Source organism: Vulpes vulpes, chromosome 16 (assembly GCF_048418805.1).
Source record: "Vulpes vulpes isolate BD-2025 chromosome 16, VulVul3, whole genome shotgun sequence".
Taxonomy (NCBI): Eukaryota; Metazoa; Chordata; class Mammalia; order Carnivora; family Canidae; genus Vulpes; species Vulpes vulpes.
The window spans coordinates 10342573-10355470 of record NC_132795.1 but is presented as its reverse complement, the minus strand read 5'-3'; the positions used below and the strand labels follow the sequence as shown (position 1 = coordinate 10355470).

The 12898-nt window shown below is 40.2% G+C and overlaps 1 protein-coding gene across 11 annotated transcripts in view; it reads right to left on the bottom strand.

Annotated features, from left to right (window-relative positions):
• Nucleotides 1–12726, bottom strand: part of IKZF2 (IKAROS family zinc finger 2) — a 150787-nt gene extending 138061 nt beyond the window's left edge. For 2 of the 11 annotated variants that reach the window (XM_072742653.1, XM_072742656.1), the window contains exons 1-3: nt 11595–11789; nt 8528–8576; nt 7554–7658 (exon numbers count right to left, since the gene is read on the bottom strand). In XM_072742653.1, coding sequence (XP_072598754.1) covers nt 7554–7658; nt 8528–8561 — 139 coding nt within the window. In that variant the 5' untranslated portion in view covers nt 8562–8576; nt 11595–11789. Of the gene's footprint in view, nt 1–7553; nt 7659–8527; nt 8577–10170; nt 10499–10598; nt 10737–11594; nt 11920–12617 lie in introns of those variants that run through there. The other 9 variants (XM_072742650.1, XM_072742654.1, XM_072742651.1 and 6 more) reach the window with 9 other exon arrangements.
• Between the last annotated feature and the right edge of the window lie 172 nt (nt 12727–12898).

Genomic DNA, 12898 nt, shown 5'->3' with positions numbered 1-12898 from the left:
TAACCACAAAAATTATGATATAAAATGTACCACAAAAATTTAAAGAGAAGGGTTGGCATATTTTGTTCAAAATGCGGTTAAGTCAATCACATCAACTAATCCAACTTCTGAGACTGGCATAAAAGGACTCCATGAAACAGGGAGAGGGCATTGAAACCTATACTCACACATTTCAACATAGAGTCTTGACTTAATGGGGCAACTAGGAATAAAGTCACTGATCAAATGCTGGGACTTACTTATGGGAGAATTTTTTTTAAGTCCTAAATTATTGTTAAAGTAATACAGTAGCAAAGTAACCAAATCGCAATCTATCTATGAGATGAGGAAAATTCACACTCCAGTCCATCTGCCCATATGTCTGATTGTCATCTTCTCAGAAATCCTACAGATGATTCAAATTCTCTGGATTCAGAACTAAACTAAACTACATCTTTTCCTGGAAACCTCTCCAATATATCCTATCCTCCCTGATGGAACCTACTGCCATTTATCCAATAATCGAGGGATCATCATCATGAACTTCCTTCTCTCCTTAACCCTACTATCCAAGTCCTATCCACTTTGAGCTGTGAAATATTTCCCAAATCCTTCTCTTCTTTTTTATCCCCACTACCACTAGCTCTCACAACTTCTCACTCAACCATTGCAATACCTGTTTAAAATACTCCAGCCTCTAGACAGGTATCCATGCACAGTCTTTTCTCCCACAGTATGGCCAGTGTGATCCCACAACAATCAAGACAGAAGACATCTGCTTTGTTAAATCCCTCGACTCCCCTGAAAATGAAATCCAAATTTTCTCCTATATACAGTATTCCATGATTTTGTCCTGATTAATTGTCCAGAGTCATCTCTGGCCTCAAATCCTATGCACCAACCTCACACTCTAGAAATACCAACTGCTTTTATTTCCCAGAACATATATTATTTCTCAGCTCCCATTGTGGATGCATCCTTTATAAGGAAAAAGCCTTCCACTTCTCTTCTAAATCCTATTCCTTCAATAAGTTTCAGCTCAACCAGCCTCCGTCTCTAAGAAGACTTCCTGAACTAGTATCACCGTCCACTTCCCATTATAATCAGAACATTGAGCATACCATAGTATAATGCTCTGCTTAAATGCCTTTCAAACTAGAGCATGAGCTCCTGGAGTACAGTGTACTATTCACCTTTGGATTCGCCTTGCAGTGCCTGATGCATTAAAGGTAGTCTATAAACTTGCTGAACTAATCAATTAGAATGATGCAGCAACATGGCAAATGCCTAGAAGTGATAATTATAGTTTTTAAGCTTACTTCAAATTTAAAACAAATAAATTACCCCAAAATGCACAATTAGTAACAATCTGGCCTACAACATGATTAGGTATCATCAAATAAGAATTTATGGTACTACCAGAAGCATCAAGTGAAGTAAAATTTTAGATACAGACCTTCAAAAAAAGAATTGATTATAGATATGAATAGGTTTAAGTGGATTTCTTTCTTTTACCGTTCTTTTTTTTTTTTTTAAAGATTTTATTTATCTATTCATGAGAGACAGAGAGAGAGAGAAAGAGAGAGAGAAAGGCAGAGACACAGGCAGAGTGAGAAGCAGATGCCATGCAGGGAGCCCGACGGGGGACTCAATCCCAGGACTCGATCCCGGGACTCCAGGACCACGCCCTAGGCTGAAAGCAGGCACTAAATCACTGAGCCACACAGGGATCCCCTCTTTTACCATTCTTAATGACCAATATCTTTGGAGCACCGAAGGTAAGCAATGATTTCTTTACATACAGCCAAAAACATAAAACTACACTCAGGAACACTGAAACCTAATAAAAAGAATTTCTAACATACAGACAAATTCTACTTCTTTGTTAATCGAAATCTTCCTAGATATTAAATAATAGAAAGGCTTTTTTTCAATTTTTACTCTAAATTATTAGAAATCCCTATCTCTGTTCCACATAGTAAAAAGGAAAGAGCAAAAGACCTAAATTTCAAACAGAAACGGATTTGGAAATAAACTCTTTTTATTATGAGCCACTGATCGATGATAAAGTACCTTGACTGCTCTGAGCAATACCAGTAGTGATTATTTATTGAATTTAAGCATGTTCTTGGTGCATGTTTTGTGTATATTCATTTAAAACTCACAGCAGTCCACTGAAGCAGGTATGGCTTATCCCCATTCTACAGGTATGGAAACTGGAGCTCAGAGACATGAAGTAACATGCCTAAGGGCACACAGCAAGTTAATAGCAAAGCAGGAATTCTAACACAGGCATGTGTAACTCCAAAGCCCATATCTTTAACCACTTATAATCTGCTGCTTCTGTGCCTTATTCTGTATTATAAAATGAAGCATGGGCTCTGCGCTCAGCTTGGAGTCTACTTGGGATTCTCTCTCTCCCTCTGCTCCCACCCTGCTCTCTCACTTTCTCTCTCTCTCTCTCAAATAGATAGATAGATAGATAGATAGATAGATAGATAGATAGATAGATAGATAAAATCTTTTTTTAAAATGGAGTAACTACTTCTCTCACAGAGCTATCATTGAGACTAAGTGAAATAATAGGGATCCATCTAGCATAGTGCTGGACTTCCTATATATACTCAATAAATTATATCCCCCGTCCTTTTCTCACTCGAGTGCTGATTAAACATTTATAATAAGGAATACATTGTTCCTAAATACTCCTTACCTCTTTCAAAGCATAGATAGTCTGTGTCTTGATTAATTCCAAAAGGAAAATGCTACCCAATCAATAAATATATTTGACCTAAATAGATATAAAGGGAAAAAAATCAAAGAAAAACAGCACATTCTATCTCATTTTACAACTGTGGCCCTGCTATTGATCTTTCAGAACTTCATCAGATCAAAATACATCAGTATTAAAAGTTAGGAGAAAGAACAAGGAACCCAGAGAGCTCAATTCATTGAAGCTTAAAGGAAGACTCCCAAAGAACTTCACCAATCATGTTACATTAAAAAAAAAAAAAAAAAAAAAAGTACTTCCAGTGGGAAAGACATATTTGACAAAGACAGAGGCAATAAGGATAACACTTCTATAGGAATACAGGCCTTTATTCTCATGCTGAGGCAGCCTAAAAATGCCAGGAGGGCGAAATGAGGGGCAAAGACAAATATACAGCATTTCTGCTATTAATTCCCTGCCCATACATACTTCCTTTAGTTTCCTTTCTTTTTTTCTTTTAAGTCACAACCACGATACTTAACTTTGCTTGATAGGTGTAAAGAAATCAAATCAAACTCTTCTCCTAATTTCCCAACAAGTAAAAATTAAATGTAGGTTGGGTATACACGTAAACCTAAGTACAACAACTCAAAACAGAGTGAGTTTTTATATCAAGCCCATTTGGTGTTACATTAGGGTGTATCCCATGGAAATCCAACCAAGGGTGACTGCCAAACCAAGCTACAGAAGACAATTCAGAAAGCTGGTGAGTCCCATAATATAAACTATATTTTTTAAAGTGCATAAGAGCATCTGCTTAACAAGATTATCTGCTATCACTCTGCCCTCATAATAACCTTCCTCTACTTCTGTAATACAGTTTTGTCACTAAAACATGGGTCAGTATTGGACAAGGTGGACACACTGAGATAATGACATTATAGAGAGAGAACAGTTAAGTGATCTAACTAACCCGCAAGGTAACATCATAGTTTTTTTGGTCCCAATCCTGACAACTCCCTCCTTTTGTTAAGAGACCTACAAGGTCAACCGATTTCTTCAGATCTCCATTTCTACATAAGAAAAATGGAAAACATAATATACTTCTGCTTCACTAGGCTCTAAAAATGGAAACTCACTAAGAAAAAAAAATGAATGTGTAGCACTATGAAAAGAATAAACTAGATTCCCTGACCTGATTATTGGTCAGAGTCTTGTAAAACTAGAATTACTACTTCTTCCAATTCCATACATGCCACCTGGCCATCAAACTGACTGGTAAATAGTATTGACTGCAAAGTTGATCCATGTAAAAAGTCTTAAAGTAATAGAAACAAAATCTGTGCCACAGTGTATTTTCATACCATTAGCTATCTCCAAGGAACATTTACTTATTGGCATTATAAAAGTAGAAGATAAAGATTAATTATGAATTTTTGAACCTTAATTTCTTAAAATAGTAAGCAGCATGTATAGATGGAACAATTTGAAACCGATACTGAAGCAACTATGCAAGAACTGGAATTAAGCTAACCCAGAAACAGAAGGAATCACAAAGTAAGACTCATCTGAATGGCCAAAATACAATATGGATTATTTTTATATTGTTCTGTCTGAGTTGTCTGTCTCAGATTCTTAACTTCCAGAGTCTATTTTTAAAATCACTTAACACTGTGTATTTCCAGTAGCCATCAAGGCATATACTGTCATCCCTGACACCGAAGATTGTCAGCGGACTCAATATGTACACTAATGATCTCAGGCAACAATGCCCATCTTCTTATCAAAGAGATCCTATTCCATAAGAAAAAGTCTTAAGTTCTCTAAGAAAATTCATTCTAAAACACAGGAAATAACTACTGTAAAATGTTAAGATCAGTATTACCCTTTACTTTTTAAGATTACCTTACATGCTGAATTTTAAAACCAAAAGCCGGCAGACAATATAACATTTTTAGTTTTCCCCCAAGTTGCCAATGCTCTTTTCCTAGCACTGTCAAATAATGATAGCTGCTGTCATTATTTTTTATACAATAGCTGGCAGCAAGTTGTACAGACACCCTTCATCTTAGAATAGTCATCAAATAACCTAAACAAATGACTAGGACCTTGTGGTAAAACTGACCAGTTTCCTAAAACCAAAAGAAGTGGTCTATCACAGGTTATTGATACTTTACTGCCAGAATGTTACTTTATGGGGGGGAGGGGGAGGTTTTTTAATTCTTTTTTTTTTTTCCCCCTAAACTGTTTTAAAATAACTTTCTCCCTTGTACACATACAATCCTGTCCTCTCCTTGGTGCTCCTGGAGGCTATCTTAATCTATCATAAAGGTATTCCCATTTACTTTTGGCTTAAATACCTTCAATCAAAATTTCAATTCTGTTTTTGGACGCAACAGCCCTTCAGGAAGTGTATTTGAAGATATATATATATATATATATATATATATATATACACATCCTGCAGAAAAAAAATAAGCTATTTTCATTTGATAAAGTTCAACAATGCATTTAAATGGATTTAGGAAAACCAATCATCTCTGCCACAAGCAATTTGACAGGCCCAGCGCACACTCATAAATTATTCCAAGTTACAGAAAAACATCTGAGTGACCGATTTTAGGTCTCTTGTTCTAAGTAAGAGACAAGAGTCCCTCTTTACCACTATTTGCTCGGGCAATCTAAAATGCTGATATTCTCCTAGATCTAACAGAAAGGAAAAAATGGGTATCTTCTCCATCTAACACCTAAGTGGGTAACCTAGATACTGTAAAGACAGGCTACATAAAGGATGCAACAGACAGCTCTGAAGTGAGAGCCAAATATTTCACCTGCAACTCTTCGGAAAAAGAACGCGAAAACACATGCAGCTTAGCCAAAAACCGTATTAACATGGAATTGCCACAGGCTAGTAAGTTTGGGTAAAAAAAAACAAAACAAAACAAAACTCTTGTACCAAACATAATTTTACTGTTGTTGGCTGGGTGAGGAAAGCTCAAATGTGAAAAGCACAGTTCTTATTTGTTCAAATTGATCATGCCCACACTCTGCGATGTTTACTTAAAAATAAATGGGTGAGCTGCTTTTTTGAAGAGTACTTGCAAAACCAAAATCAAATTCAGAAATAAAGGAGCCAATTAACACGCATTTTCCTGCTGATATCCTAGTGGTGGGTAGGTGGTGATAGCTAAAAAGTCTATGATTATTCAAAGTTTCTCAAGTTTCTAAAGCCGGTACTTAAATCTTCTAAGAGAAATTTTCCTATCAATCTATCTTTACTCTTTAGGAAATGAAACAGAAATTATCAGACAAATAAAAAATTCTATTGTACCAAGCAACTAATAACATTAAATGTTAAAATCTAAAAATTGTACTAACTACACTGTAGTAGTATAACTTGTCAAATTATAGCCAACTAGCCAAAAAACTAAATTAATGTTACAAGACCCATTATAAAAGATTAACATTATAATTTAATATCCATTCACTCACTCTCTATTAATGTTTCTTTCTATGTGATAAAGGATTTTTAACAATTGCTTCCAGAATGAAATCTCCTGGGAAATACTTCCCATTAATAAAAAGAAAACTTTTATATAGGTAAATTCATATACTTCAATCAAAATTTCAAGTCAATAGCTACAACCACTTAAAGTTAATGAACTACAAAATGTATTTAATAGTACTTTATATACTTTTGCTTATACTTCAGAAGTCTTTACTATTTACAAAGTTAGTAGTTTTATAACAACCTCAAGTTTTGAGAACTATAAGAGGAAACTGGAAAGAACATTTGTTCTCTCTGGATAATCAGAATTAACTTGAGAATATGTTCATAGTTTAGTAGCTGATTCAGTTTCCTTTAGTTATTAAATCTTTGTTTAAAAAAAAAAAAAAAAGCTAAGAAACTGCCTTACCCTCACATATTACCCAAATAGAAAACTTTTAAATTAAGTTATATTTACATATAAGTCAGATGTCCTTTCTACAGAAGAATTTAACACATACAAAAGTATAAGGGAAACACGGTATTTCATATTACGTTTGAGGAAGAGTAACAGCATTTGCACTTAATAACTAAACTGGTAAAAACATTATAATTAAGAGAAAACAAACCATATTCTTAATGAAGTATTTTGTCTTCTGTACGGACAGCAGAGAAGTTGCTCTTTTATTACCAAAAAACAACGTTTACTACATCAATGAATGACTCTATCAAAAATAGTAGCCCAAACTTGTCTATTCCTGCAAGTTCAAAACATCCTTCCTAATTTTCACAGTTCTCTGGAGAGGGTAAAACAAAACGCTTTCACTTTGTTAGAGAAATGGATTTAAATCAGGTCCATAAATTTCCGATTACACTTCACTTCCATCACTTTGGTGAAGAAACTTGCACGTATTAAAAAAAAAAAAAAAAAAGAAAGAAAAAGTAATACTGCAATTCTCCCACTGATGGATTAGCTTTGTACCAAGGCAATATAAAATTATTTCTTTTCTTTTTTTTTTTTTTTCTGTGAAGAGTCCTTTGGAAGTGACTTGTTTCCATATTCTTTTATCTAACAACAACAACAAATCTAGTCATAAACCTGGCAAGTCAAAACAATAACCAGCAAAGTCTAACATTTCTTACCTGATACAGGTAAGCACCAGCTCCCAAATGCCACCTTGGGATAGGTCAGACTAGTAAGCAGGCTCATGTTTTATGATACTAGAATGAACAGGAATAAATCTGTGTTGTTCTTTCTTTAGCAAAATCTATAGCAGCTACTACACCACAATGTGAGAGGACCCTAAAGACCTAACAAATTCAAGTGTGTCGCTAGAGAAATAGGAAAAAAAAAAAAATCATAAAATGAAGACTTACTGCTTGTCATGTGACTTGGTGAGGCGTGCTGTCCATTGGGTGTGCTTGAGGTGAGGTCAATTGCCATATTGGAGTGCTCTCTTTCAGGTGAAAGCTCATTGTCACCTGCTTTCACAAAATAAAATCTTTCAGTCTCTGTTCATTGTCACATAAAATCTAATTACCAACTTTGCTTCATACATGCAGAGGCATGCATAGCCTTGAAATTTTAATGCAATACATCTTTCCCTTAAAAGAAACTATCAGGAATTTTAATTTAGAAATATATAGCAAATGAATGAAATAATGAAGAGCCACCCCAGCCCACAATAAAAAAAAAAAAGAAATTACAAAATTTGATTATCATAATAATCAACTGTAAAATAAGGGCAACTGAAAGAGTTGATTTCTAAAGTATTTTTCTGTTGAAAAAAATAAGTTTTCTTTGAACATCTAATTTAACTATTAAGCACAGGGTAATTTATAACGAGCATTTTCCAAAATGCTGACTATCAGAGAGCTGGATGTCAAAAAAGGAAAGTTGGCTAAAAAAAAAAAAAAAGGTCAACTTAAGGAGCTTTCACATTATGTGTCAAAAAATTAGGTTACAGAGTAGTAAATATTTAGTACACGCCATATTAGTAGACATATATGTAACCTGACTTATTCTAAACTTAGAGTAAAATAAATGAAAACCCTCCAGTGGAAAAGTGTTGACCTGCTAAGCCAGTCACTACTGACTAAACATACTATCATTAATAGAGTAGGTATATTCCTGATATTTTCCTGATATATTTTCCTGATATATATATATATATATTTCCTGATATATATATTCCTGATATTTTCCTCAGACTTATTTAAAGGTGAAACTGTGAACAGACAGAAAATAAGAGTACAGAATCCCTGATAAAAACATAATTCAGAAGATAAAATACAGGCAACACAAATGCAATTTTATTACCAATAACGAATTAGTGAAAATGAATACTTACACGTTATATAGCCATCAATAGCCTCTGTTTCCATAGTCAAAGTGCAGTGCTGCAATACAAAAGATGATACCCTTAACACAATGATTCCTTTCAGTATCTGCCATTAAATGCTTAACTTATTTGAAGCTCCAAGCAGTTAGCCCATGTTGCTGCTCCTGCAACCTGTGCCCAAGAAACATACTACAGTACTGTATGTGCTCATTTGCAAGTCACTGAACTCTTTCTGCAAATGATCTGATTCCTGCTGGAGATAGGATAGGAAAGATAAGTGTGCTGTGAGATGGGCTGTAGCGAGAAAGGAATGACTCTGTTAATCAGAATTTACTTAAAGGAAAAAAAAAAAAAAACAGGGAGGGTACACCTCAAATGTGCCAGCTTTCCCTGGGATTTAAGTATTTTACCACTCACTACTTCCCACAATCACACTGCAGTTTGAGGACTTCCCTGGTATACAGATAGCTCTATTCACAATTGTTGCAAGTTGGTTCATCATGTTCTAATAGGGAGGGGGGAAGGACAAACAAACATAAGAAAACAAAACAAAACAAAAATTTAGTGCCCAAGTGTGTCTCGAAGGCTTCTGCAGCAGTCACCCTACTCCCAGACTTGTATTGACATTTTAGCCTACACTAAGTTCTGTGTAAGCACCTGTTCAATGTAACCTTAATTTCCTGCCAGACGAAGGCTGGATACAAATGCCAAGCCAACTTAATACATTCTGATTTTGAAAATTTCACCAACTTTTTTTTTTTTTTTTTTTTTTTTTGCTTTTGGGAAGGGGATCACTTTTTCAAAAGTTTGGGGAATTATTTTCATGCACCAGTGACACAAAACAAGAACTTAATTCTCAGAAACAAAAGTAAATTGTATGAGATGACACCCCCTAGCTTTGATTTCACATAATGAAAAGATCGATAAGCTAACTGTATTCTTTGAAGGAAAAAAAGTTTAAAGAATTGACACGTCCTGAGGAGATTTTTACTTTTTTTTCTTTTTTTTTCCCCCCCTCTGGCCCTGGTCCTTTTTGCCTTTAGTTTCAAAACTCTCACTGCACCAGCAGCTAAATTATTCACAATGAGCCATTTCTGTATTGATCGCCAAGTATATTTAGCCCTGGCTCCTGGAATTTCTCCATTACTTACTGGAAAACAGGCAGCTTCACTTCTTGTCTCCAAAACCACTTCCCTTCTCCCTCCCCTCCCCTTCTTCACCACCACCCTCCCCACCTCCTCCCCCCCCCCCAAAAAAAAACTTTTCTTTCTTTCTTTATGGAATCATCAGATCAAATTCCCAACTCAGTCCCTACATAGCACTTAAATTTCAACCTGCTGTACTGTTATCAAATTCTTTCAAATTATGATTACATAAGGCTTTCAAGAAAGGCATCCGCAAAGTTTAAAAGGGGGAGCAGTTTCCTCGGATATTTTACAAATGAGTTTATCTCTTTAGCCTTGTACACACCATTTAACACACACATATTCAAAAAAGGGAAAAAAAAAAAAAAAAAAGAAACGTCAGGGAGAAGCGAAAGAAGTCTGCCCCCATCAATGAAATGGTTACTGACCCTCAGAAGAAGGAAAAGAAAGAAGAAAAGAAAAAAAAAAAAAAAAAGAAGAGGAGAAAGAGAAACGAAATGTACATACAAAAGAAATTGTCCTTTGATTAAAAAAGATTCATCACCATTTCCAGCTCTGTCGGGAGATCTCAGCTTCTTCTAACCCCTCAAAGAGGAGGTGACAATGTCGGGCTGAAGATAAACGGAGAGAGAAAGAAAGAAGTTTTTTCTCTGTGTTTTCCCCCTTCTCTCTCTCCCTCCCTGGCCCCCTCCACGCCAAGCCCCCTGCAGAGTTCAAGGCGAGGAGGAAGGAAAAGCACTTTACAGGTGGGTCATTCCGAGCCCAAATCCTGCAAACAGATCGGCTGATAAACAAAACCAAGAAATGAGAGAGAAGGAACACCCCCCTCTCCTCCTCCTCCTCCTCCTCCTCCTCCTCCTCCTCCTCCTCCCCCTCCCCCTCGTCCCTTTGGGATGGTCTAGTAGGAAAAGTCACTCAGGAATGGCACCACGTACTTTCAGGAAAGAGGAAAAAAAAAAAAAAAAAAGAGGGAGAGAGAGAGGGAGAGAGAGGTCAGTCAGTGCTACAGCAATGCGATTAACCAGAAGAGAAAAAACTTGATCCACCGGTTCCTTAAGAATCGACCAAAAGCTAAGACAAGAAAACTGAAAGAAAAGGTGGGGGGGGGGGGAGGGGGGGCTGGTAGGAGGGGAGGGGAGGGGAGGGGAGGGGCGGTCAGATCGCAGCCGGGAGCCTAGGCCAACTGCACTGGGCGGCTTTTCGCCCTGGGCACACACACAAAATAAAATAATAAAAATAAAAGGGGGAGGAGGGGGAGAAAAAAAAAAAAAGGGAAAAAAATTTTTAAAAAAAAAAAAAGAGAAAGAAATCAGATCTTAATGCCACCGCTTTCGCCCATCCTGGAACCTGTCAAAGTGATTGAGCGGCTGCCTTTGCACATGTGTCATGCCAGCTTCTTCTTTTTTTTTTTTTTTTTTTTTGCTTTTTTTTTCAAGAATTCCAACAGGATCTGGATATTACCTTCCTTCCACCAGGACGGCTGGCTGCAAGGTATCTCAAGCTACCCAGTCTCCCTCGGAATTCGAGTTACAACAAAGCAAGGCGAGCCCGGAGCCCTGACAGCCGCGGGGCCGCGGAGCCGCGGAGCCGCGGGCGGGCGGGCGGGCGAGCATCCCCGCAGGCCGGTGCCCCGAGCGGCCGGACCCGGGGCCCCGCTCGCCGACGCGGGCTCCCTCCCTCCGGCCGCCGCGGAGCCGCCCGCACGAGCGGCCGCCGTATTGTCACCGGGACCGCTCCGCAGCAACAAGTCACTTGATCACAGCACAGTGCAAAACGAGATGCTACAGAATCACGCTCAACTTTGAAAACACTCCCCGCCCCCCCCCCCCCCCCTGCAAATCAGACACGCGTATTTATAGCCCATCTAGGAACCAGAAGACAAATAAAACCGGAGCGGCTCTTCCCCACGCCGAAGCCGAGCGGAGATTTACCTCAGCAGTGCAAGCAGTAAAATAATCCCATCACCCTTTTGTGTGTGTTTACTGTTAGTGTATCGCCTCTTTCTCTCTCTCTCTTTCCTGAGCCTAACGTGTGTTTGTGCACTGCGGTGGGTGGTGGAAACTAAGGCAGTGGATCTGGAGCTAAGGGTAATCCTGTTTTTACTTCCTCCATCTTCAGCGAGGAGCAGGGTTAGCCCGGGACAGCTGGTCAAACCCCGAGAAACCGATCCGCCGGAGCCGGAGCCGGAGCCGGAGCCGGAGCACATCTCCCCCGCCGGCCGGGCTCGCGCAGACGCCCGCGGGCGGAGGGCGGGCCGGCGGCGGCGGCGGCGGCGGCGGCGGGGCCCGGCGCGCGTGCGTGTGGGTGCGGGGGGGGGGGGTGCGCGAGCGCGCGTGCGCGGGTGCGCGCGGGCCGGCGACGGCGCGTGTGCGCGGGGCTGCGCTCTGGGCCGCTCGGCGCGCTCGGCAATCGATTACAGGACAAGTGCTGCCCGGCGGCGGCTCCGCGGCGCGCGCACTGCCTCGCGCCCCCCCGCGCGCCCCCGCCCCGCCCCCCCCCACCGCAGCGCGGGGGGCGACCAGGTAACCTGCGGCCCCCAGCCCGCCCCGCGCGCCCCGAGTCCTAATAAACCTCACGTTCTCCGCCGGCCGGGGAGGAGGGACTGCAGCGGCGGCCCGAGGTCCATGCCGAAGTTTTCTTTCAAACTGCGATTGGCGACGAGGCCGCGCCCGGGGAGCGGGGCTGCGGCGTCCACCCGCGGCCCCGGGGAGCCCCGCGCGCCAGTCCCGGGGAAGCGAGGGCGCGAAGGGAGGAGACGGAGCTCCACTCTGCAAAGTGCCTCACGGTGCAAGTTTAAAATTAGAGCGTTGGCTTCTGCTTGCGGCCCCCGGGGCTGCTGCGGCGTTCACCGAAGCCCGGGGCGGGGGGGGGGGGGGGCTGAGGGTCCCGGGGAGCTCGCACGACCCCCCAGGGCGCTGCCGTCTGCACCGCCAGGTACAGCACAGCCTTCCTACCTGCAGAGAAGCGTCCTGGGGGGGGGGGGCGGGGGGGACAAAAAGCAAAAAAAAAAAAGCATGTATCTTCTACAAATAGTAGCATGGAGCATCTAACTTGACCGCATTTGCAAAAAGAGGGAATAGAGGCTTCTATAATTAAAGGGAAAAGGAAAATGAAAGGAGCTGAAAATACTGAACTGTGGAGTCTGGGTGGCTTGAGTTTGAAAACACATGAAATTATCAGGACTGCCAAACAGCATTTCTGAGAAACCGTATCACAGATTGTGAAGGGGATCGAT